Below are 25265 nucleotides of genomic sequence, written 5' to 3'. Positions count from 1 at the left end.
ATAAAGGCAGACGATGGGTACAGGCATGCTATCACATTGCCCTACAAGCCAGAGAGACAGGAAAGAAAGTTACCCCAAACAGAAAATTCAACCATGACTCAAAATAAGTGATTCATTGATGTATAAGAAGTATATACTGTATGTTAAAGTGGTGCACAATATAGCCGTGACCATATCAGTATTGGCCAGTTCTGGCACTAGTCTGAATAGGTTGGTATCACCAAAATATAAGACTGATAATATGAGTGCTTAATTTTTGTAATCTAAAAAGGAATATTCTGAGTTCAAAACAAGTTAAGCTTTATCGACAGCATTTAATGATGATTACCACAAAAAATGGAAGCAGCTCTCACCTATAAAAAAATAAATAAATAAAAAATATTTAATATTTTGTTTTGTTCCAAGATGTCACCAAGAATGGTTTCAAAATCAGCAAACAAACTGCTTTTCTTTTGGGAATAATGAAATAAACAAAAAGCATGAATAAAAATGAATAAATAATAATAAAAAACATTTACACTCACCCAGAGCTTACACAGAAACCAATACTGACAGCATTAGGGTAATGCACATATACATAAACTCTGAGTCGATAAAGGCTATCACATTTTTATAATTTTTATCACATGTCCTTATTCAGAAAAACAACCTGAAAGCAGGCTTTTTAGAAAATGCGTTTTGCCGATGTTCAGAGATTTGGTGAGAGATGCAGAGGAAAAGTAACATGTCTAAACGAGGGACGAGTTGAAAATCTCGAAATGATTTTTTGTGGTAATCAACATTATGCCACAAATGCTATCGACTGAGCTTAACTTGTATTGAACCTTCCTTTAACAACTTTACTCTTTATCTATCCCTGCTGAAAAAAAACAAAACAAAAAAAAAAAACAGCTAAAACCAACCTAAGCCGGTTTAACCTGGTCTTCCAGCCTGGCCAAGCTGGTGCTCAGCTGTTTTAGTTGGAAAGCCAGCTAATCTTCCAGCCTGACCAGCTCAAAAGTGCCCAAAACCCCTCGAAGAACAGGCGACCAGATTAGGCTGTTCTTTTACAGCAGGAATGTCAGACTTCACAAGAAATAAATAGTTATTCATTTTTCAACAGTACACTATAATGTTTTAATGTCTCATTTCATGCAAGCTATGTAAAACCTCGGTTTAGTTTTTTTTTTTAAATTGTTTTATAAAACTGGCTTCGGGAGCCAAAATTTCTATATCGGTGCATCTTTTATATCTAAAATATGCTGAGCTGACTGTCCCACTCCTGTACCGACCCCCTCACTGCAGAGACAGAAAGAGAGAGACAGACAGACACAGAGAATGGATGGATTAGAAGGTGAGAGAAAGAAGCCAAGGCAGAGCGCAACTGATTAATTGGGGGTGACATGTCTGTAACAACACATCAGGGTTTTTGAATAAAGCGTCTTCCTAAGAAAAATGGAGAGAAAAGATGAAGAGAGAGAAGCGACCGAGCAGATGCATGGAATTAGAGTAGCCAGTGAGGGGGTGTCATCCACAAAAAAGAAAGTGGCAGCAGTTTTGATACTGGATAAACAGTCCCACACAAACTTACTGTGCTGTATAGAGCGAAGAGGCAGCCGTGTTGAATGCGTTTGATATGGGATCTCACTCCAGGCATCTGCAGTGCATGGCTAAATGCTCCAATAGCAGAAATTTGGTATGTGTTTAACAGCATACCACATTTCATTGTGCTTCGCCAGCATTTAATACCTGATCTCCATTGCCAAGATTAAATCTGGCACACAGTTAGGACACGGGGGAAGATGGCTTACAGGAGGTCTGCTTATTCGTGCCACTGAAAGAAAATAAAAGACGAAGTTTCCCTTTCCTTTCTGTATCCTGTATTTATGGGCTTTTTTTAACTTGCAGGAAATGGCAGAGTATCAGGAAGGCAGGTGAGACAGGGGGAATGGGATCGAAACATGACGCAGACCAGATTCGAACCTGAGCTTACTTGCGTATCGTGAGCATGTGCGCTACCCACTGCACCACGGCTTCATCCAATCTTGCATTTTTATGAATAGAAAACAGAACTTCAAATGGAATGAATGATTTTTTTGCACCAAAAAATGAAAATGCTGTAATTTACTTACCATCACGTTGTTCCAAAAGCGTTTCTTTAAAAGAAAATAAACTTTCTTTAATTCCGTGGAACACAAATGGAGATGTTAGGCAGACCCAGTTCCCATTCACTTTCATTGTCTATGAAAAAAAGATGCAATGAAAGTGAATGCTCAACATACTGCCCATCTCTAGCATCTCCTTTTGTGTTCCACAGAATAAAAGAAAGTCATGAGTAAACAATGAAATAATTTTCATTTATGGGTGAACTATCCCTTTAAGTACTAGCAGTTCCATTGCATTTAAGGGAAAAATATGTTAAATCAACCTTTTTACTGACTAGCATAGCAATACCTAGCTCTTGAAAAAGATGCGCTAAAGACAAGGAATCTTATATTAGACAAAAGCAGAGCAACCCCTCCGTCTGAAGAACTTTCCAGTTTTGAGAACGGCCATCTTGCAGAGCGTTCCTGGAGCATTTCTGAAACACCATGTTGTGGTGGACCATCTCACCAAGCGGAAAATGGAGGCCTTGCCAGCTCTCTGAGGGCTGGAGGAGTGAATCAGCCTTTCTGGAAAAATCTAAATGTGCCTCATAACCCAAAGCCTCAAACGCAGGGAGTGCAAAAGCAGGAAAACCTCCATCCTTGCACCACCCCGAGAGAAGTAGAGAGACAGGCAGAGTGACACTCAACTGAATCAGAGAGCTCTCTCTCTCTCTCTCTCTCTCTCGGTTGTAGGGAAATGGAGGTTATGTATCAGGTCATCCTGACATCATCATTTCATATGTGTTTTTGCAAGGCTGTGCTACAGCCTCGTATTCCTCAGTAACACAATCACAAGAGCAGGACTATCAGCCGGGATTCAGTGTTTCAGTGATTTGTTTGTGTACCGCATGTGTTAAAGAGAGAAAGTGTATGTGTGCGAGAGAGAGAGAAACAGAGAGAGCGAGAGTGAGTGAGCTGGCACGCTCCCCTCAGCCCACCAGCCAGGAAGCATCAAGTTCTTATTTAGCACAGGAAGAGCAGCTTTGCTTAGCAACTACACCGACTCTCCAATCACAGAAGTTTTCAGAATAATGCTACTTGGGCATGGAGCGAGAGCCGTCTGCATGCCTCCGAATAGTGAACGAGAGGCCTAGCTGCTTAAAAACACAAAGACTCGCTTTTCATAAAAGGCCTAGATAGCTCACGTGAAAGCTGTAGCTCTGCTTCTCTGCAGAGACTACAAAGTAAGGATGTGCCTGAAGCCGAATACCTTATTTAGGAAAGGCATGAATAAGGACTAATAATAATGAATAATATTAAAAAATATTTGTATGACTGATTATCCAAATAGCACAAGGATAAAGCGACATTTTAAATAAACATATCCAAAATTACAATGGATTTATGAATCTATGCATCCAATATTTCTAAATTGTAAACCTTATGAATGAAAAATGCACACATTGTGATTTCAGATCGATGGGCGTGGTCTCGACTCCGTTTGCGGTCTTTGTTAATTGTGTGCGTCTAGAGCTTGTCAAGTGTAACATTAACTAAGATACGACATCATCTACACTTTCCACTTCTTGAAATGTCTATGTTAATGTATCACAGGATTCACATGTGATTCTCATGTTTTTATTTATAGCCTAAACCTGAGCGCAATGTTAAATTCCTAACCTGAAGTGATGAATTTACGTCAGAGCTTGTCTTTATGTCCCTTAAAGTTGACCACATTTATATCCACATCAGCAATTAAGGTAATTAACTGGTTAAGACTTTATTCCAAAAAAAAAAAGAAAAGTTAAAATGCTACAAAAAGGTTTAAATGCTCCATAGGAATATTCCTCCTTATGTAAAATGAAGAAACTGAAACATGCACAATCTTTTTTTTCTTCTTCTTTTTTAAACTGTGCTAAATTTGAAAATGTTAAGTGTTCTTGAACTCTGGTAAGGCACTATATAAATGTAACATTATTATTATTATTATTTACTAAATAATGGTGTCCTATCATAAAAATTCCTGATAGACTTTCACCTGTTTGTAGGCTATATTGATTTTATTTTTATTTCTTTGAATGTTTGAATTTGTATTTATTCTTTACTGCAAAATGTGTGCTTGATATTTCACATTTTTCTTGACACCTCTTGCCTCCAGAATAATGTTGTTATACATGCACATACAAATGAAAATTCTGTTTCATGCAGATATTAATATCTGAAATACCAGGAGAAACCACAACATATTCCACAGTTAATGTAGCCTACAAATTCAGCTTCATCTGCACAGAAAAGTAAAATAATAAAATTATTATTATTATTAGGCTATTATTATGAAAAGGCATATTTATATACAATATTTATTTACAACATATACAAGGCATATTTTATTAATAGAAACTATAAGATTAACACTTAAAAATGGGCGAATCATTTAGTTTTGTTCCACTTCCGGTTTAAGCCCCGCCCACACAAGGTTCTATCCGAATACAGAGACAGATCCAGATAAATTTTGTCATATGAACAGATACAGATAGAAATACAGATAATGTCTTCGCTGCACACCGCTACTACAAAGCCCAGAAAACAACCATGTACAAGTCCAACTTTTAATGTATTACATGGCAGCATAGTATAATACCATTTACTATTGAAACTAAACATGTCTTTTAATTATGGATGGCAAAAATGTTGATTCCTTTTCAGTACCAACGGACAGAGTAGCCAGCATTACCAACGAAGTGCACGCAATGGAGGCACACATGCATTAAACAATGTTTTTTGCACATTTAGAAATTAGCCTAATTTGAGATTCATGAGCTAATCCTCATGGTAGCCTTGGGGGCGGTCAGTGGGAGGTTTGTAGGCGAGAGCAACATGCCAGTTCGTCATGTGGCACACGCAGGCAGACTGAAGCTGCATCATCCCACAGACAAGCCCTGAGGAAACACATCTTTACCACGTAGTCTTCACCCTTCTCCAAGCAGCTAACTGAAGTCGAGAGCAGTAGGACATAAATGCACACAAGTATGTCTCAGAACTGCATATACTTTCAGCAGTGGTTTAGTTTTCACATAAAATGTGCATTTAAATAATTACTTTGGGCAATACACAATGCAAGAATGTGCAGAGGGTTGTTTGGATTTCTTGGGATTCCTTTTCAGCAAAACAATGAAGTGCATTTGGAGTGCACTTTTTAATATTCCTGATTTGTTTTGGCTGGCGAATAAATAATTTAAATCCCAACAGGATTGAAAAAAAAAAAAAAAAAATGCATCCTCCAGCTCATTGAGATGAATCAGGGAGGGAATCTGAGGCCATACAAGGGCGTGCATCTAACGAGGAAGGGTGAGAGATACTAAATTAAAGCTTCCTCAAGTTAAAGCCCTTTTCCATTGGAATGAAACTTCATCAGTCTGGACTTCGTCAAGCATTGGACTTTTGTATTAGCAGATTAGCAAGGGGCTCAATTAAAGCACAGGGTTCCTTGCACAGTGGCAGCTGTGTACTCCAGTATTTTACATCGCCACAGCAGATGGGTTACCATATTAATCATGAAGCTGATGATCGCTATCGACGAAGGGGCCTGATCTGAGAAACCGATCATGAAACAACACTACCATCATTCTGCCATCTGTTGCCACAGACTGGTGGCAGTGCCAGCCTGGGCAACTCTTTACCTTAACCGACGCCTTTTCATCAAACAGATGACATACAGACTTGGGGGCCGTTCACAACAAACGTGTTTTTGCATTCATTTTTAGGTGTTTTTCCATGTAAACATGAACTAGATGCTGACCTTTGACCGTTGTGCCACATCTCTTATGTTTTTTTCGGCATCTAGCACAGGACCACTGCATTTTTTAGGCAAAGTTGTTTAATTAATGTCGTCTAACTTTTTTAATGCAAGAACGTTTTCAGTCTGAATGGCTCCTAACTCACAAAGCAGACATCTGATGTACAGACATCTCTAAGTCCATTTCTTCTCAAAGATGACTTCCAATATCATTGGCCCCATATTATTGAACCAAATCAACAAATTTGCTCTGCATACAAGAAATCTCTGGCCACACATAATATGAGCAATATAAAAGCACCACACCAAAGTGGATGCATTTCATTTGCCAACAGACAAAGACAGGCATGTGAAAGCATTGGTCATGCAATGGGCACCGATACCCAGCCTGAAACAAAATGAGAAGTGACGGCTTGACACGGCATGAGTAACAAAGCTGTGGGGAACAAAAGAGACGGCAGGTCTTCACCCCTGCATCAGCCAGTGGAGAGCTCCAGCTGACGCCCTCTAAACAAGAGGTCACGCGGTAGAGAATAGAGGGCACAACCTCCGAGAGCCCCTGACCACCGCCTCACCTCCATCTCTCCAGGGAAAGGATGAGACAGCATCTCTTGGGAACAGTTAAGCCATCAAGCGGCCCTTTTAAAATTCAACCGTTCAGAGAAAAGGCAGCCAAAAATGGATTTTGACTCAGTTCGAGTCAAACCCCAGGCAGTCAGTGTTGTTTGAGCATCTGATTCTGAGCAGCGGTGGTTGTTTGCTGGCCGTCATGATGTGGTATGGACTACGGATGAGTGGCCTGACTGCACTGGATGAATAAGAAGCACTAGCAGTGTTTGGGTGGAGGGAGGGTTGGGGTAAGTGGATGGAATTGTTGGCAGTCTGGAGGCAGTGCAAGGGGCAGTGTAGTGCAGAGCGGCTGGTGGGACGAGGTCAGCAGACAGATGGGGATGTAAATGAGTAGGCAGTGTGCTCATTTTAATCTTTTCCCCACAGCTGATCCAGGCATTATAGATGCAAACTTGCACGCACATAGTGACCTCCATCCCCCGGGCACACACATTTATTATGGCCGTTGCCACCTTGGGTTGGACACTCAGTTGATTGGTTTGGTCTAAGGTTGGGAGTCATCAGTAATTTGATAAAGTGAGAGAGGAGAACAATGGGGAGTTTGCTATCCCCTCCATTTAAAGGCTCCACGGGCCCTCTGCGTCCAATTTATTACACAACACTATTCTCACTGGAGTCTTACTTCATTTTTGGCAGGACAATGTGCATGCACTTGAATTGTGTGGTTTAAGGGAAAGTTGAAACTCCAAATAAAACAACATGACACAATCATTTATATGGTATCTGTGTCAATTCTTTCAAAACTGGGGCAAAACATCAATTCAATCTGCAAATGCAAAAACAGACTCATAAAATAGAATATTTAAAGAGGATAACATCTGGTTGGTGTCCCTTATGATTGTTTTTCAGATTAGGTAACCAATCCTCCAAAACATTTTAGTAAAAGTTGACACTACAGAAAATGGCTTCTGGTAACGGTTTGCAGGCTATTTATTTGCAATTTATTTTTCTGTCTTTTATCAAACAACCATCTGTCCAGTCAGAGAACCAGGGGCCACATGATTGGCTGGACTGACTGAAAGGAGCGGGGGTAGGGTTGTTTTAGTCGACTGGCTTTGAAGAGAGGTCACGTGTCACGTGTCATGGCCCTTTGACGACACGTCAAGGCCCTGGCAGACAGATTCTTAATGAGAATTCACCACCCTCTCCCAACATTTTACCTACTATGTCATCCAGACCAGACAAAATCTGGATGCTGCCTTAATTTGATTCAGCTTTATCCACAACCAAACATTTTACTCAAATTCCTGTCAAATAACAACCGCAAACCCCACTGCTGTGTAAAAATATAATTACATATACGGTATTTCCAGAGGATTCTGAAATCTTATATCCATGGCGACCAGCCTCTCATCAAAGTAATATTTGGAAGCAGATTTGGAAGATTGTATCTGAAAAATAGAATATTTGCAAGAGACAACATGAAGCTAATATTATCAGTGAGACTGGAAAAGACAGCATGATGGTTTAGCTAATTAATAAAATATTTTTAAAAAGAATAATTGTGCTGATGTTTGGTGATAACACAAAGCTTTTGTTGAGCCTGATCTTATGAAAATGATGTGACTGTAGCAACATTTTTGCAAAAGGAAATTAAATGGTTCATTACACATATCACGGCGGTTTCTGAGGCGAAATGTCCTCTGGGTAGTGCTAAAAGCGAGTTAAAGGTTCTCTCAAACAGATTACATTTTTAAGGGTAATGCTCTATCGAGTTTTAAAATAAACAAAACCTAGTCTACCTCTCAAACCTAAACCTTGAAACCTGAACCTAACCGATAGTGTCAAATGTGAGATGAAGAACACAACTGCCAAAGCAGCCACATCATTTTGTGATGCTTCTATGTCACTTTTGGCTCACGTGTAGACTTGCGTGCTCTTCAGGACTCATACCCCAGTCCATCGCTTTGCAAGTTCTATGCTCTGTTAGTTGAGTGGCCGCACTTGATCACATTGGAATGAGCTTGTAAGTGCAGCTAGTTGGTTTTGCAATGTAAACATTAAAACATATCACCTTTCCATTCATGCCCTATATTAAAAGGGTTTTGATATCGTAAGACAGCATTGATTTGTGTGAAATGGAATAAAATTGTTGCTGTAGCGCCTCTAGCGTTTATTTTACAAGGAAAATGCCGTGATGCATACAACGACCCACGCCTAACTAATTTTCCAAATAAGTAGGTATAGTAATCATGTGATTCAATGAGACCAGGTTGCTTTTGTTTAATGGAGAAACAGGCCAAGTCAAGGTCCAGCATTTTAACAACACAAGAAATATACAGGTCTGCTGGTATGTGGTTCCCCACGGACCCAGCCAGTTTGCTAACTGGGACACTTCTGACAATGGATGGTGTGCGAAATTCCTAGCTCATCCTGGATAAATTATGACCCCTTTGCTGCAAGGACTAAATCATTATGGAGGCATTTTACAAGATTTGGCAAGTTCTCCATTGTGACATTCTATGTTATCTGCTAGCTAATCATCTAACCTCAACTGCATAGAAAAGGCGGAGTTTCATTTAACTAACCAAATAGGGCTCTGCAAAGTGTAAACAAGCTACTCAGCGACCATTTGACAAATACCCGTTAACACTTTTCCCATAGAGAAGCAATCGTTAAATATACATGATGCTGCTTTAGTCAGATGTGCCATGATTCTCACATTTCCCACAGTCATGAAACTGCATTTGCCTCGCCAAGTCGCCATGCATCCCAAGACTGCTGAAGTGACACCATGGTAACACACACATCCATGTGAGTAGACCCATTAGCAGCACTATCACACTGAGCAGCTGCTGCGTGGAGGGAGCAGCCAAACCAAGACTTTAGTGCTTTTGTCCACACGCCATGTCTGACCCTGGCGTGGAGACTGATCAGACACTGGGAGAACCAAGGGCAGCGGTGACCCTACAACAAATGCTTTAGGAGGGTGACCTCAACCCCCACCCAAAACATAGGCTACCCACAAAACAATGTCCTATGTTGCACTCTTATCCTCCTCCACCCTGAAGCCCATTACTGGCTTCCCAAGCCTCCCTATCTCTGGCTCCCATGAAATACATAATCGAGGCCCCATTTGTTATATGCAGATGACTTTAAGTGGTTCCAGTGGCACAAGCTGCTTACTTTCATTTCAATATGCTATATACATATATATACATATATATATATATATATATATATATATATATATATATATATACACACACACACATTATATATATATATATATATATATATATATATATATATATATATATATATATATATATATATATACATACACACACATAGACACACACACACACACACATATATATATATATGGAGATTTGGACTTGTAGAGAAGTTGCAAAAAGGCAGCTATATGAAAGATACACCACACATTTAAAATTATTATGAAAATTGAAAAGTTGTGAGCTCACCTTGTAAGATGTCTTGTGCTTGTTCCTCGGGTCAAATTTTCCCTTTAATTCATCGAGGAGCTTCTGCAGTGTGCTGCTCTCATCTTTCTCAGTATAGTCCTGATCTAGAAGAATATAAGCCCTCCAGTTCGACGAGTCGAAACCCCAGTGACAGGTTCTGTTCTCTTGCCTTTTGTGACTGTGAACAACGAACTTTTGGGTCGGGAACATGAGCCTGCAGTCCAAGCACTGTATGCACGCTGCGTTGGGGTTCGAGTAGAGTTCTGGCACGAACAGGCCCTTGCACTTCCCAAAGCATTCGTGGTAAACTTTGAAACTGTTCTCCGTTCGCTCCAGCTCTATGGAGCACGAGAACTCCTTGTCGGCGTGCGGAGGGAACGTACCGCCATAGATGAGCGCATTGCAGAGCCGCTCGGCGTCCGTTTGGGTGATGAGTCCACACGAGGGTGCCGAGAAAGGCAGGATGCCCATAACTTTGAGGATCTCCAGCTGATCCGCCGTGCACCTGGAGCAGTAGATGTGGAGGTCGTCGCATACTGAATTTATCTGCTGGAGGGAAAAGTCCCGCAGGACGCTGTTGAGAATCTGCGGCAGGCAGAGGCGCTTCTCGCCGCCCACCACGAAGCACGAGATGGTCTCGCGCTCCAGGACCGTCTCGCACCTCTCGGTAGAGCGGTCGGACGGGATGAAGAGGGGCCCCGGCATGACCGCGGGTGTCTGCGCGGGGAGGTTCACGACCACCTCCGCGCTCTTTCCGTCCTTCTTAAACAGCATGTCCTGCTGCCACCGGGCCGAGAAGGCAGCCGGTCCGCCGAGAGAGCTCATTGAACTCAGGTGAAACTGCTTCAGAGTTTGCTGAAGTCCTGGATGCGGCTGAAAGCTGGAAGGAGCCTCCATGTTTAAGAGGGCTAAAAATCCGGGGATGTGTGATCACAACAAATTCAATGAGTCAAAACAGTAAAGAGCGGCGGAATTTTATGTCACTGTGGAAACCTTGTAATCCATTGATCTGCTTCATAGTAAAATCTCGAGTAGGTTTCAGTCGTACCAAAAAGAACGACAGTTCGTCCTACGAAACAAATCCTCCCGAAAGTGTAATTTGATCCTAGAAATATATACTTATATATCTATATAACTGACCCACTCAGATCGGTGTAACTCAAGCGCAAAATGTGTACCAAGCGTAAACCTAGTCGGCGCAGTTGGTCTGCCTCCTTTTACTATGAGTGAGTCAGTCTCTCTCTCTCTCTCTCGCCACCTCTCTCTCTCTCTCTCTCTCTCTTTCTGTGTGTTTGTTTGTGTCTGGTTCAGTCATTGAATCCCGGCCAAGAATGTGACTGACTCCCGGGCTGGCTGTTCCATGAAAAGTTCTTCCTCCCCCCGCTGCCGGAGCAGCTGTAAAAGCGGGAACACAAACTACACGAATCACTCGGTTCTTTCCATTGAGCGGAGAAACAGGGGTGGAGTTACTGCTTCATAATAACTTTCATTAACAAACATTACAAGTCATTAATACCATACTCTTATTATATTCCTCATTTGGATAAAAGCGTCTGCTAAACGACTAAATGTAAATATAAAGATTCACAGAGTAATAGTTTATAAACATTTATTAAATTAAATGTACATTAAATAGGTCTAATAATTTGTTAAGAACTATATAGGCCTATTGCTATAGGCCATACAATTATACAACAGTAACTTAAGTTCTTGTCCGTGAATCTGATTGGATGACCCTTCACTATTTTTATCACTATGCTTCTCTGCACTAAAAACCCTAATAAGTTGACTTTACTCAATTGACTGAGTAAACATGTTCCCTCAATTGAATTGAGTAATGGCATCTACAAAACTTGTGTAATTAAGTTCACTTAACTTTACAGAAAGAACTTTACTGTTTAAAGGTGCACACAGTCAGGGCTGCAGCTAGAGGGGTGAAAGGTGGTAATGATTCTAGGGGCCCACAGGTCCAGGGGGGCCCACAACAAATTCTAAACTGTATTTTTTTTTAATAGGAAAGGGCCCAAAGCAATATACAGTCAGGGGCCCCAGAATACCCAGCTATGACCCTGCACACAGTTTCTGTGTCCGAAACCGCGTACTCTCACGGTATGTACTGTATTTGATGATTTGATGAAGGACGCACTTATCTGCTGGCAAAACAGTAAGTTCTTTTAGGTATGCATGCGAGTAGTATGAATAGATTTCGGACATACTTCATCCAGGACCATTTAAAAACAATTTAAGCACAGGGAACAATTATCTTGGTACATATAGCACTTAAAGTTGAGAAGAGGCATCCCACTCGCGATTCACCGTCATACTTTTAAATCCAGCGTTTTGAACGTGACATCGCCTCAGCTCCTGAGGGATTATGGGATCGTAAAGTGTCCAGTCGATCCGCACTTCAGAATCTCACCGGAAATAGTAGGTCATCCGGATACTTCTCGCTTACTGCTTCATGAATACTGTGGATTCGGACATACTCCATTGGCATACTGTTTTTGGCATACTATATAGTAGGGAAGTATGGATATTTGGACGCAGAGAGTAACTTTTGTCTTTGTGTCTTCTTGGACTTACACTGACACCTAGTGGCTTGGATGCAGCATCATTTAAAATCAATAGTTTTCAGTTTCAGATGCCATTGTAGAAATTTAGTATTCACAGTCAGCCATGATTACTTTAATCAATGAGTGAAAGTGTCAAATAACAGGACAGTTACTGAGATTAAGCGAGTAGTATTCGGCTGGTCATGTGATTCTAACATGGCAGCCCCCATGTGTGGACCCTCTCCATGTATAATAAAACAGCTTTTATAAGGTTACTGATATGGCTGGAGTCTTCATTTTAATGTGAGTGGTCATGATTTCCTACATACAGTATATTTCAAAATTACAATTAATCTCTAGGAGTTAAACTTTTTTAATGAGAAAAAACATTACTGAGTGCACCTTTAAGTTAAGGTAACTAGATGCGAGTAGACTTAAAGGAATATTCCGGATTCAATACAAGTTAAGCTCAATCGACACCATTTCTGACATAATGTTGATAACCACAAAAATGTATTTCGAGTCGTCCCTCCTTTTCTTTAAAAAAAATAAAAATAAAAAGCAATAATCAAAGTTACAGTGAAACACTTACAATGGAAGTGAATGGGGCCAATCCGTAAAAGTTAAATACTCACTGTTTCAAAAGTATAGCTACAAGACCTAAACAATATGCATGTTAACATGATTTTAGTGTGAGAAAAATAACTTACTAACCTTTTTTTTTTTTTAGAAAGTTTTATCCAATTTTACAAATTTGTTGCCATGACGACGTAACAACATAACCATGTAATCCCGCAAAAACGATGATTTAAACAACTTTACAGCTCAAATAATATACAAGTTTTAACAGAAGAGTTAATTTGAGTGACTTTATAAAATTACTAGCTTCACATTTCTGGATTTAAACCATCAAAAAATTGGGCCCATTCACTTCCATTGTAAGTACTTCACTGTAACCTCGATTTTTGCTTTTTTTTTTTTTTTTTAAAGAAAAGGAGAGACGAGTCAAATAACTTTTTGTGGTAATGAACATTATGCCACAAATGCTGTCGATTGATGCTTGTATTGAACCCGGAGTATTCCTTTAATTAAGATTTGCTATATAAATATTGTTGTTTCTACTTAATAATGTTAATCGAATGGACTTAAATTTAGTATAGTAACAGCTTAAATAAAGAATATTTTAACTGATTTGAGGTCAATCATTAAATAAACTTATTTCACCACGGAAATGCATAGACACCTGTACTTCAGTTGCACATGCACAAGGAGAATTAAGATAGTGTTAACAGGGTCCAGCTTAACCAAAGTGGACACAGATTACCCTAATGGTGACATCACACAAAACAACTGTTTGCAAGAAAACAACTAATAATACTACAAAAGAGCTAAAACCTCTATGAATTCTTAATAACAGCTCTTTGACCAAGGAAACACGATTTAATAATTAAAGCGCAAGGCATTATGGGTATTCCCCAAAACATCAATTTTGTACTCAATAGTTTGAGTTTTTTGGATTTTTAAGAAAAATAAGTTCAAGGAACATAGTAGTGTTTCAAGTAGTGTTTAATTAAGACAGCTTGTTTTTTTTTGTTTTTTTTACATAATGTCAACAGTAGGGTTTTTTTGATTCATGGTTCATTTCTGTATCACTCACTGATTCGTTTAGTGACCATTTCTGGAGACTGCATATTTACTCCTGTAGGTGGCGACAAATGAGCGCCTCTTATGTTACAAATGAGTTGATCATGACTCAAGTGATTCATTAAGTTAAAAAACCACAGTTGTTCACCACCGAAACAATGTAAGTGAACGACAACGATGCGTTCACTTAAACTGTTTTTTTCAAAAACACTGATTCCTTTACGAACTAAATCCCACTAGTTTAAAAGTCCTGTGCAGAGACTGGAGTTGCGCTTCATGATTTGACTTGCTCCTCGTGTGATATTGCTTAAATAATTGTTAATGTAACACATTATTTAATACAAGTTAATAAAATTAAATGAAAATGAGATGTACATATTGTCACTGCAGATGACAATTAAAATGTTATTAAATAACAAAATAGATGTAGAATTGACATTCTCTACGACGACCAAACTTATAGTTATTTGCGTCATTCTTTGTAACATTGTAGGGTTAGTTAGGGTTAGGGTTAGTTTAGGTTTAGGGTTAGGTTTGGGTTAGAATGTCTTATCTTAGAATGTCAATATGACATCCTTAAAAGTTACAGCACAGCTTGGTAAAGACATATAACTTGTATTGTTTTGTTTAGACTGGGTGTAACTGTGACATCCAACAGCTTAATTTGTTTTTGGTGGAACTTGGATAGTCTCAGGCATTTGTTTAATGGTTCATTTTGGCACATATGACTAAAGTAGGTCTGCTTGAAATACAACCCTCAGTTCAGTCAATTTCAATTAAATTCTGTTTCATGTAATGATTGATTGGTTGTGTTAAGCTCTCAGGGCCAACTCATGTATGAACAGTATGATTTGGCCTCAAACATCTGTCACAATACAGACCTTTAAATGAAAGAGAACGTTTCATTCGGCATAGGGTGATGTCTGAAATGAAAAAAAAAAAAAAATAGGCCTATGTATGAGTAGACTGGAAAAAGACATTTAATTACAAAACTAACATGAAAACTATGAAAAAATTAATTAAAATAATGACTTGGGAAATTAATAATTTGTTGAACTAGGGATTTGAATTGAGTGATATTATTACAAAATTAATTCGTAAAAAAGATACATTATACAGAAATAGACCAAACATGACGCAGTACATTGCATGGTTTAGATGACTTATGCACTCACTCACTCACTAGTGTGTTAGCTACATAGTGTAAAATCTTATAAATATTGATACAGTCCTATTTCTTTGTTCATATGTGCTGAACATGGCGTATGTTTGATCTAAAATCCGACTGAAGCATCTTAATGAAAGGCCTAATAAATAGTTATTCAGTATGTTAGACAACATTTATCAAAAGTTATGGCTAAAACAGTGCAAGAACAGTTCATATCTTGAGTGGAAAATTTCACTCAATATTGTAATTTGATTCTCAGCCACCAGGGAGCACTATAAATCAGCATACATTATTTCTTAAATTATGGTAAAGTCAAGATGAACAAAAGCTAAAAAAAAAAATGTAAACAATTTGATTAGAGTCACACATATTTTCACATAAATACAAATGCAGACATTTTCTGCTTTAAAATATTAATTATATCAGTTACCCATTAGCTATAGTACCACCATACCTTTTCCAAAGATTCTACACCCCAACCAATGAATTAAAATGAACAATAAAACTAATGAGTTTTTCTAAAAGGTATTGTCTGCAGAGCTTGAGACAATTTAAGTCACAAACACAGCATACAGAGGTCATCCACAGTAGCTTGTTTAGTTCAAAGCCTATAAATACATTATGATAATTAAAAAAAAGGCACAAAAGGGTTAATTGGCAGTATTTTTTTTTTTTGGAACATTCAAACAGCAGATAGAATAGCACACCAGTCTTTTAAATTCTCATTTGCACTTTAACAATGTTCAATTACCTACAAAAAAAACCAGCAAAAAACAAAACCCAAGGCACTTTTTTAGTTTGTTATCCAGACCCTCCTTTGTGACATTTCTTGAGAATGTGACATTAATCCAGAAATTGTTTCAAAATTTAGGTTACATTAAATATTCCTCTACATTTTGTGATAATTTTTAAAAACGATAGAAAACGATAATTCTCTCATCATTTACTGATGTATGACTTTCTTCTGTCAAACACAAAGATATTTTGACAGCGTTATGATGTGAATTTCATCTATACGGCTCGTTAATTCAAATGACTTGAATGGTTTAATCCATGTCTTCTGAAGTGATACGATTGGTTTTGGTTGATACGTCATGCATAAGGAAATGTTACCGAGCTTCAAATTATGATTGCACCTTGGAGACTACAGATGGCAAGATTTATCCAATTAATCTGTTACTAACCCAAAGCTGATCAAATCACTTCCGAAGACATGGATTAAACCACTAGAGTCCTATGGATTACATTTATAACGCCTTTTTTGGAGCTTGAAAGTGTTGGACCCCACTGACTTATTTTACAGTATTTTCATCAAAGTATCTTTGTGTTTTGCAGAAGTCCGTCATTTGAGGCGACATAAGTGTGAGTAAATGATAAGAGAATTATCCTTACTTTCAGAGCAGAAAGGTGCAGTCCAAATGTGAAAGTCCAGTATGTCACTGTCACATAAAATAGTAAAAAAAACTTTTTACTGAGGAAATACTTCCTATAAATAATTATTTAAATATAGAAAGTTTATTTTATATATATATATATATAAACCTTGATTCAAAAACAATTAAATTAGGCTTTAGTGTTCTGTCCAAAAAGCATAGAGAGCTTTTGACATTTCTATCTCTCAATGAATGAAACTGTGGATGCAAATCATAAAATATCACAGTTGTAAAGTGTAAATCCATTGACTACACTGCTTCTGTGGGCAGTTGAGGTGGCTTGTCCTCATACTGTGGTGGAGGCGTCAGTGGTTCAATGGTCACCACCCCACCTTGTGCAGGGCTTTGAATATTCAGCCGAATGTCCTTCAGATGGAGCTTCTCAGACTTGATCCTGCGCACTCTAAGAGGCCTAAGGATGCGGCTGGCTCTGCTGCTGCTGCTGCTGCGTGCGGGCTGGGAGCTGGAGGTAGGCGCTGCAGCCTGGGGTCCAGGGCCAGGAGCTGGCTGTGGGGCCTCTTGCCCATAACCTTCCTTTGGTTGCTGGCCTTCACTTTCAACAGCAGCAATGAGATCTTCATATGAGGGTAGCTGGTAACTCTGTCGCAGGTTGCTCTGACGAACAGGGTACTGTCCGCTGGTGACTGCTTCCTCATATGTTGGGACATCATAGCTGGGTGCTTCATTTGATCTAATAGTTGAGAAATCAAGTCACGAGTTGTACAAAGGTCAGCATACTGTTTGGTCAAATTGCTACACCTATCTGGATAAACAGCCATAGAAAACCTAGACACTGCTGGGTATAATTTACTATTGTTCATTAAAGTGATCGGTTCAAAAAGGGGCACTATCCCTTCCATCTTCTTGAAACACCTACACTACCATTTAAAAGTCTGGAAACACTTATTTTTATGCTTGCAAAACAAAATAATTGTATTCAACAGGAATGCTTTAAATTGATCAAGAATGACAGTAAAGACATTTAGAATGTTAAAAACGACTATATTCTATTTAAATAAATGCTGTATTCTTCTAAATTTGTTCATCCAAGAATCCTCCACTTGCAGCAATGACACCTTATGCATTCTAGCTGTCAGTCTATGGGTCAAAGACATTTTTTTTGTTTGTTTTGGTCCAGATCTATTAAATTATTAAAAAATACTACATTACAAATGCATATTTTTTATTTGGCTTTAAGTCAAAAATGTCATGTGGTGTAACCATCTACAGACAGAAAGAAATTCAAGTGTAATTAAAAGCTGAAATTCTTAAATAAAATAAAAAATCTTTGGGGAATCAATTGTTTAATGACTGACCTAAGTCATTTTCTTTTGAGCCAATTAAGCAGAAACAATAATATTAAAGTTAATTTGAAACAACAAGCTATTATTAGTTAAATCTTATTCCTGTGACATAACTTTTTTAATAAAGTTGAATGAACTGATACATTTGTGTATATCTAACAAACATTTTCTAGCTATACTGACAAAAAATTAATGTAATTTGAATTTACTTAGTGTGATGCAAAAATGCAACATATATATTTTAAGTAAATCCAACACATAATTTTTATTCAGTGTAGAACAAAAATGCCTTGGTGTTTCCAAACTTTTGAACAGTAGTGTACTCTAAAGGCATGTTTCTCTGAAAAATTTAAATTCTGTCATCAATAGGCAGAATGTTAGCCTCAGTCACAATTCACTTTCAGTGCATTTTTTGTTTATACAATGAAAGTGAATAGTGACTGAGGCTGTCAGTCCCTAACATTCCATCTAACGCCTTCTTTTCTTTTAGTGTTCCATGAAAGATAGAAAATCAAATGAGGTTGGAATGACAGACAGTAAGGGTGAGTAAATGATCACAGAATGTTCATTTATGGGTGAACTATCCTTTTAATAACACAAGACTATACAGTAGTACTCACGCCTCGTCCTGTTCTCCAGGGACGCGGTCCACATATTCAGGACTGCCTGCTTCTGCAGTTTCCCTCTGTCTCATCCGTTTCTTGTTCCTCACCCCGACACATATAGCCAAGAGTAACATGGCTATACCGGCTCCCACCAGCACAAAAGCAACAGACGAAGACTTCCCTTTACCTTTGGGAAATCCATCGTTTGGAACTGGAATTGTACCATTTTGCAACTGTGTTACTTCAGAAGGGACTATGCTCCACACAATCATGACAATTCCAAGTGCCACCAAGCCCACCCCCAGCGCACAGAGAGCATACTGGGAGCCTGAGTTATTGCCCTCTACATTCCTAGGCGAACGTCTACTTCCTGAACACAGAGGCTGCCCACTGGAGCACATAGCTTTAAATGCTCCAGTTGAATACACACATGCAGGGTGCAGTCCAAACTGGGATGATGAGTGTACCACTGTCACATAAAAGCAGAAAAAAAAGAGACAATCATTATAAACATTTAAATGGGTTAGAAATACTTCCTGGAAATGACTGGGAATGGGGCCCAAGGAATTCTGTGTTTCAGTTCAATGGAGACAGTTTCTACAGAGAAAAACTATCCTTTGGCACGGTGCCACTCTAGAGGTAAAATGGGAACCAAGCATTCCAGCATGTCACTGCTGTATTACCATGTATGGACATTGTAAAACTTGCTACAACTTTTTATAACAATTTCATTTTATGTCATGTTAAAATTATTGTACTTACAAGATGAGCACACATGAATGCCACCACAATGTCGTTTACCAGTATTTAGTCAACTTTTTGAGTCAGGTGTGTTTATTAAAGATTCATTGTTATTGATCTTTGAAAAGTTGTGAATTGTAAATGTTGACTATGAATTAGTATGAAATGTGTGTACTGCTGATGAATAAAGCGATTAAGCTAGTCAGAAAATAATAGTTATTTAAAGGCTTGTATAATAAAAAAAGAAAAAAGGGGGGTTATTCCATGTCAAATCAACCAAATTTGAGAAACTTTCCCAGCTGAAATTTATTTTGTTAATCCCTTTTTTTAAAAGAAAAATAAACATACACTCACTGAGCACTTAGTGGAACCAAGCACTTTATTAGGAACACTATGGTCCTAATAAAGTACCCGATGTGGTCTTCTGCTGTTGTAGTTCATCCGCCTAAAAATGTAAATATTCGCCTATGATTCTGGAGCAAAACTACATGTCCAAAAAAATAAAATAACTTAGAAAGGTGGAAGCATCACTTGTTTTCTTTTTACACAAAGATAGGTAGGCCTATTACTAAAATCAGTTGACTTCAGGACAACTTGTTGCATTGTACGCCTTTCCAGATGACTCATCTGCCTGTGGGTGTTATTTATTTGAGGGGGAAGTGTAAATGGTCAAATATGTAATATAATGTTCAAATTTTGATTTACAAGTGGCCTGAGGATGACCATTTGCAATTCATGTTTTTGGAGAGACAGAAAATGAGAGAGAGAGAGAGAGACACACGCATGAGCAAAAAATGTAGCGTAGATGACAAAGAAAGCGAGAACGTAGCATCATTCTTATAGGTTGACAAAGCCTGACAGATTTGGACAAAACTGTAAAATGTGCACACTATTAATTAAATAAGTCCTGTTATTCTGAAAGTTTTCTCTTTTTTAGCATAGTTCTGTCTTAAATGAAAGCTATGTTTTAATCACATGCACATCTGGGTACGTGACATTTCTACAAAGAACCATGAGAGCAAAGAACATTAAATTCTGCTCAAAACAAAAGAAACATAAAATAGGGAAATATGACAAAAGACCAGGAAGGCCTGTCCAAATACACAGAGCAACATTTACTCCCTGTCCTGAAGTAAACAGACACGGAATCACAGGTCACTAAATACCCCCATCTAAAATCTAAACATATCCACTTGACCTTGTCTGAGCTAATGTTTCTTTCTATAATCAATTGTAGAATTATCATGGAACTATACAATAGGCTAACTCATGAAAATAGGGGGAACAGATTTTAAAGTGTATTCTATAACCATGCGTAGTCTAACTTTTAAATATATTGACAGATATTGCATTGATACAAACAGACTTTATGGTTAAAGTGGTAACCACATTTTCCACCAGAATCAGAATGAGCTTTACTGCTAAGTGTTCTCACATACACAAGGAATTTATTTATTTTTTTGGTGAAAGGAGAAACAAGTGCACACAGAACATTACAGTAAGACACAGAATACAAAACAAGGTAAGAGTATAAATAGACATACAAATAATAGGACATATAACAGAATGGCGTATGTACACGTGCATGTGGTAATATATGTGCAAGGTAGGGGTATGTACAGTTATTGAATTAAATATGTGAATTTACATATGTACATGAGATATTTATTTACATTATTGCACTATGGGGGAGTCTCACATTACCACAGTTACTGCAATGACACTTAAAGGGATATTTCAGGTTCAATAAAAGTTAAGCTCGATCAACAGCACTTGTGGCTTAATGCTGATTACTCTAAAAATTATTTTGACTTGTTTCTCTTTTTCTTAAAAAAAAAGAAAAAAAAAAAAGAAGCAAAAATCTGGGTTACAGTGTGGCATTTACAATGGAAGTAAATGTGGGCCAATCCGTAAACGTTAAAATACTCACCGTTTCAAAAGTATAGCTACAAGACTTCAGAATAGTAAAATCGCTAACTAACCTTTTATGTGTAAAGCTATAGGCAATTTTACAACTTTGTTGCCATGACGACGTAATGTCGTAAACCCTAAAACGACAATTTAAACAACTTTACATGTCAAATAATACACGAGTTTTAACAGAAGAATGAATGTAAGTGCTTTTATAAAATTATAAGCTTCACATTTCTGTCTTTAAACCCTCCCAAAATTAGCCCCATTGACTTCCATTGTAAGTAACTCACTGTAAACTCAATACTTGAGGGGAGTCGAAATATTTTTGTGGTAATCATCATTATGCATCAAATGCTGTCAATCGAGCCTAACTTGTATTGAACCTGGAATATTCCTTTAACTTTTTAACTACAACTGTCATAAATAAATACGTTAAAATTGCACAGATTATAAACGCTTACTAAAATGTTTGAAGGATAAATAATATCAATTTATAACTGCATACTGGTAACAATAACTCTGTGAAAACTGTGGTTACCATGGTACATTTTTGAATCTGAAACCCTTTTAGATCACATTTCTACCGTAAAAAACAAACAAAAAATTTAAATAGTTCAAAGTTGAACTTTCATTCAACTTTCCAAACATATATTTACTAAGATTACCTGAGCAATTAAAGATTGTTAGGAGTGTTAAAGACAAAACATAGTTTTATTCAAATGAACGATAGTGAAGATTGAGAAGCAGTTTTCCAAACAAGGTTTTCAGACAAACGTAAAAAATGATACGATATTAATTACTGATATATGAATATAAACGTTTGTTCCTCCATGTCTTACTGTCAGCATACTAATGTCGCGTTTCTACAACAGAGGAGGAACCTGACTGACATCTTGATACTTCATGTGAATAATGTTAAACAATGAAAGAATCTTATAACATGTCTCGAGAGGCTCCGATTGTAGTTACTGTGAGGGGAGCCAAACATCCCAACAATGCCGAATAACCACAAAAATATCGAAAAAAAAAACAAGGTAAAAGTACAGTTTTACGGCATGACTCACCTTTCACAATCTCCACGAAGTTCAACGCCCTTCGCACCGTCTTTCATGAAAGTACCTGGACAGGTGTCGCCCCCAGCCGCACGTGAAACACGCGTTCTTACGAGCCTGTCATTAGGCCAAGGCAGGAAAATATGTCAAAAAACCCGAATTCTTTTCCCACTGACTCTGCTTGTGCTATTTGTGGACTTAAAGACAGACAGGAACTTTGTTCAAAATCAACTCGGCAGCCACCAATTGTAAAGAGTTAAGTGACATGCTCGGTCCTAAAGCACGTCGTGTTTCATAGAGGAGAAATAAATAGGCCTAATTCTCTTATGACGTTAGATCCTGTCCTAGATATACACTATATGGCCAAAAGTTTGTGGACACCCCCTTCTAATTAACACATTTGGATACTCCATTAAATCCAGTAAAGAAAATCTTAACGTTTCTTTATGTAATGGCTTGGGCTTTGTGTGCTGCCAAATTTGTGGCAACTGTTTGGTGATAGCCCTTTTCTGTTCCAGCAGGACAATGCCCCTGTGAACAAAGCGAGGTCCATAAAGAAATGGTTGACTGTGTCTGGCGTGGAAGAAATTGAATGGCCTGCACAAAGCCCAGACCTGAACCCCACTGATCACTTTTGGGGTGAACTGGAACAGCAACTGTAAGTCAGGCCCCATCGACCAACATCAGTTCCTGACCTCACTGATAGCCTTGTGTCTGAATGAGAGCAAATCCCTGCAGCCATGTTACTACATACAGTATAGTGGAAAGCCTTCCCAAAAGAGTGGAAGCTGTTATTACAGCAAAGGGGGAAATTGATGCCTAAGGTTTTGAAATCAAATGTTCATCAAGCACATATGGTGTCCACAAACATCTGGCCATATAGTGTAATTCAGTTCTTTTTTTTTTTAAGTTACATGTTTTTAATTGACAATATATAGAAAAATCCATTTAACATTTATGCTTATATATTAAATGGGATAGTTCACCCAAAAATGAAAATTCTCTTGTCATTTACTCACCCTCATCCCATCCCAGATGTGTATAACTTTCTTTCTTCTGCTGAACACAAACGAAGATTTTTAGAACATTATCTCAGCTCTGTAGATCCAAGTGAATGGTGGCCAGAACTTTGAAGGTCCAAAAAGCACATAAAAGCAGCATAAAAGGAATCCATAGGACTCCAGTGGTTAAATTCACATCTTCAGAAGTGATATGATATGTGTTGGTCAAGTCAAGTCATTTTTATTTGTAACACTTTTCACAACACACATCCTTTCAAAGCAGCTTTACAGGAAATCATGCATTAAAAAAATAAAGATAATTAAACTAATATCTATAATGTCTTACAGTGATCATTGTGTAGTTTGATTAAATATGATTGTAAAATGTGTATAGAAATTAAATAATTAAATAATAACTGTATTTAGAACACCTGTGAGCAAGCTGAAGGTGACTGTGGCAAGAACACAAAACTCCATAAGGTGACAAACAGATCAATATTTTTCAGACTCAATTAATTTTTCATTATAAATTCTCCTCTCTACCCAGTAGGTGCTGATGTGCACAAATAATGTGAACTGCCAAAAACAAAAGGAGAAGAATATGGAAGTGAATATGAAAGTGGAGATACAGTATATAGTAGGCTATATATAGTAAATGACTTAAATATTGATCTGTACCCACACCTGTCATATCGTTTTTGAAGATACGGATTAAACCACTGGAGCAGTATGGATTACTTTTACAGCTGAAGTCAGAAGTTTACATACACCTTAGCCAAATACACTTAAACTCAGTTTTTCACAATTCCTGACATTTAATTGTAGAAAGCATTCCCTGTCTTAGGTCAGTTAGCACTACTTTATTTTAATAATGTGAAATGTCAGAATAATAGTAGAGAGAATTATTTATTTCAGCTTTTATTTCTTTCATCACATTCCCAGTGGGTCAGAAGTTTACATACGCTTTGTTAGTATTTGGTAGCATTGCCTTTAAATTGTTTAACTTGGGTCACACGTTTTGGGTAGCCTTCCACAAGCTTCTCACAATAAGTTGCTGGAATTTTGTTCCATTCCTCCAGACAGAACTGGTGTAACTGAGTCAGGTTTGTAGGCCTCCTTGCTCGCACACGCTTTTTCAGTTCTGCCCACAACTTTCTATCAGATTGAGGTCAGGGCTTTGTGATGGCCACTCAAACACCTTGACTTTGTTGTCCTTAAGCCATTTTGCCACAATTTTGGCAGTATGCTTGGGGTCATTGTCCATTTGGAAGACCCATTTGCACCTGAGCTTTAACTTCCTGGCTGATGTCTTGAGATGTTGCTTCAATATATCCACATAATTTTCCTTCCTCATGATGCCATCTATTTTGTGAAGTGCACCAGTCCCTCCAGCAGCAAAGCACCTACACAGCATGATGCTGCAACCCACATGCTTCACGGCAGGGATGGTGGTCTTCGGCTTGCAAGCCTCACCCTTTTTCCTCCAAACTTAACTATGGTCAATATGGCAAACAGTTCAATTTTTGATTCATCAGACCAGAGGACATTTCTCTAAAAAGTAAGATCTTTGTCCCCATGTGCACTTGCAAACTGTAGTCTGGATTTTTTATGGTGGTTTTGGAGCAGTGGCTTCTTCCTTGTTGAGCAGCCTTTCAGGTTATGTTGATATAGGACTCGTTTTACTGTGGATATAGATACTCATCTACCTGTTTCCTGCAGCATCTTCACAAGGCCCTTTGCTGTTGTTCTGGGATTGATTTGCACTTTTCGCACCAAACTACGTTCATCTCTAGGAGACTGAATGCATCTCCTTCCCGAACAGTACGATGGCTGCATGGTCCCATGGTGTTTATACATGTGTATTATTGTTTGTACAGATGAACGTGGTACCTTCAGGCATTTGGAAATTGCTCCCAAGGATGAACCAGATTGTG

The 25265-nt window shown here is 38.2% G+C and overlaps 2 protein-coding genes across 3 annotated transcripts in view; both read right to left on the bottom strand.

The window, feature by feature from the left end:
• LOC127426188 (ski oncogene-like) overlaps positions 1-11152 on the bottom strand; it is a 50584-nt gene extending 39432 nt beyond the window's left edge. For both annotated transcript variants that reach the window (XM_051672827.1, XM_051672828.1), the window contains exon 1: positions 9918-11152. In XM_051672827.1, the coding sequence (XP_051528787.1) occupies positions 9918-10814 (897 nt within the window). In that variant the 5' untranslated portion in view covers positions 10815-11152. The remainder of the gene's footprint in view (positions 1-9917) is intronic.
• A 2865-nt stretch (positions 11153-14017) lies between these two features.
• LOC127426227 (transmembrane protein 51-like) lies at positions 14018-22561 on the bottom strand. The gene is made up of 3 exons (XM_051672898.1): positions 22343-22561; positions 18639-19092; positions 14018-17405 (listed from the first exon to the last, which is right to left on the bottom strand). Exons 2-3 carry the CDS (start codon positions 19022-19024, stop codon positions 16964-16966), a joined length of 828 nt encoding a protein of 275 aa, XP_051528858.1. The 5' UTR covers positions 19025-19092; positions 22343-22561; the 3' UTR covers positions 14018-16963.
• Positions 22562-25265: the final 2704 nt, after the last annotated feature.

The sequence above is a fragment of the Myxocyprinus asiaticus genome, chromosome 35 (genome assembly GCF_019703515.2).
Source record: "Myxocyprinus asiaticus isolate MX2 ecotype Aquarium Trade chromosome 35, UBuf_Myxa_2, whole genome shotgun sequence".
Taxonomy (NCBI): Eukaryota; Metazoa; Chordata; class Actinopteri; order Cypriniformes; family Catostomidae; genus Myxocyprinus; species Myxocyprinus asiaticus.
Note: the sequence above shows the minus strand (reverse complement) of the source record. Positions and strands in the feature narration are given on the sequence as shown.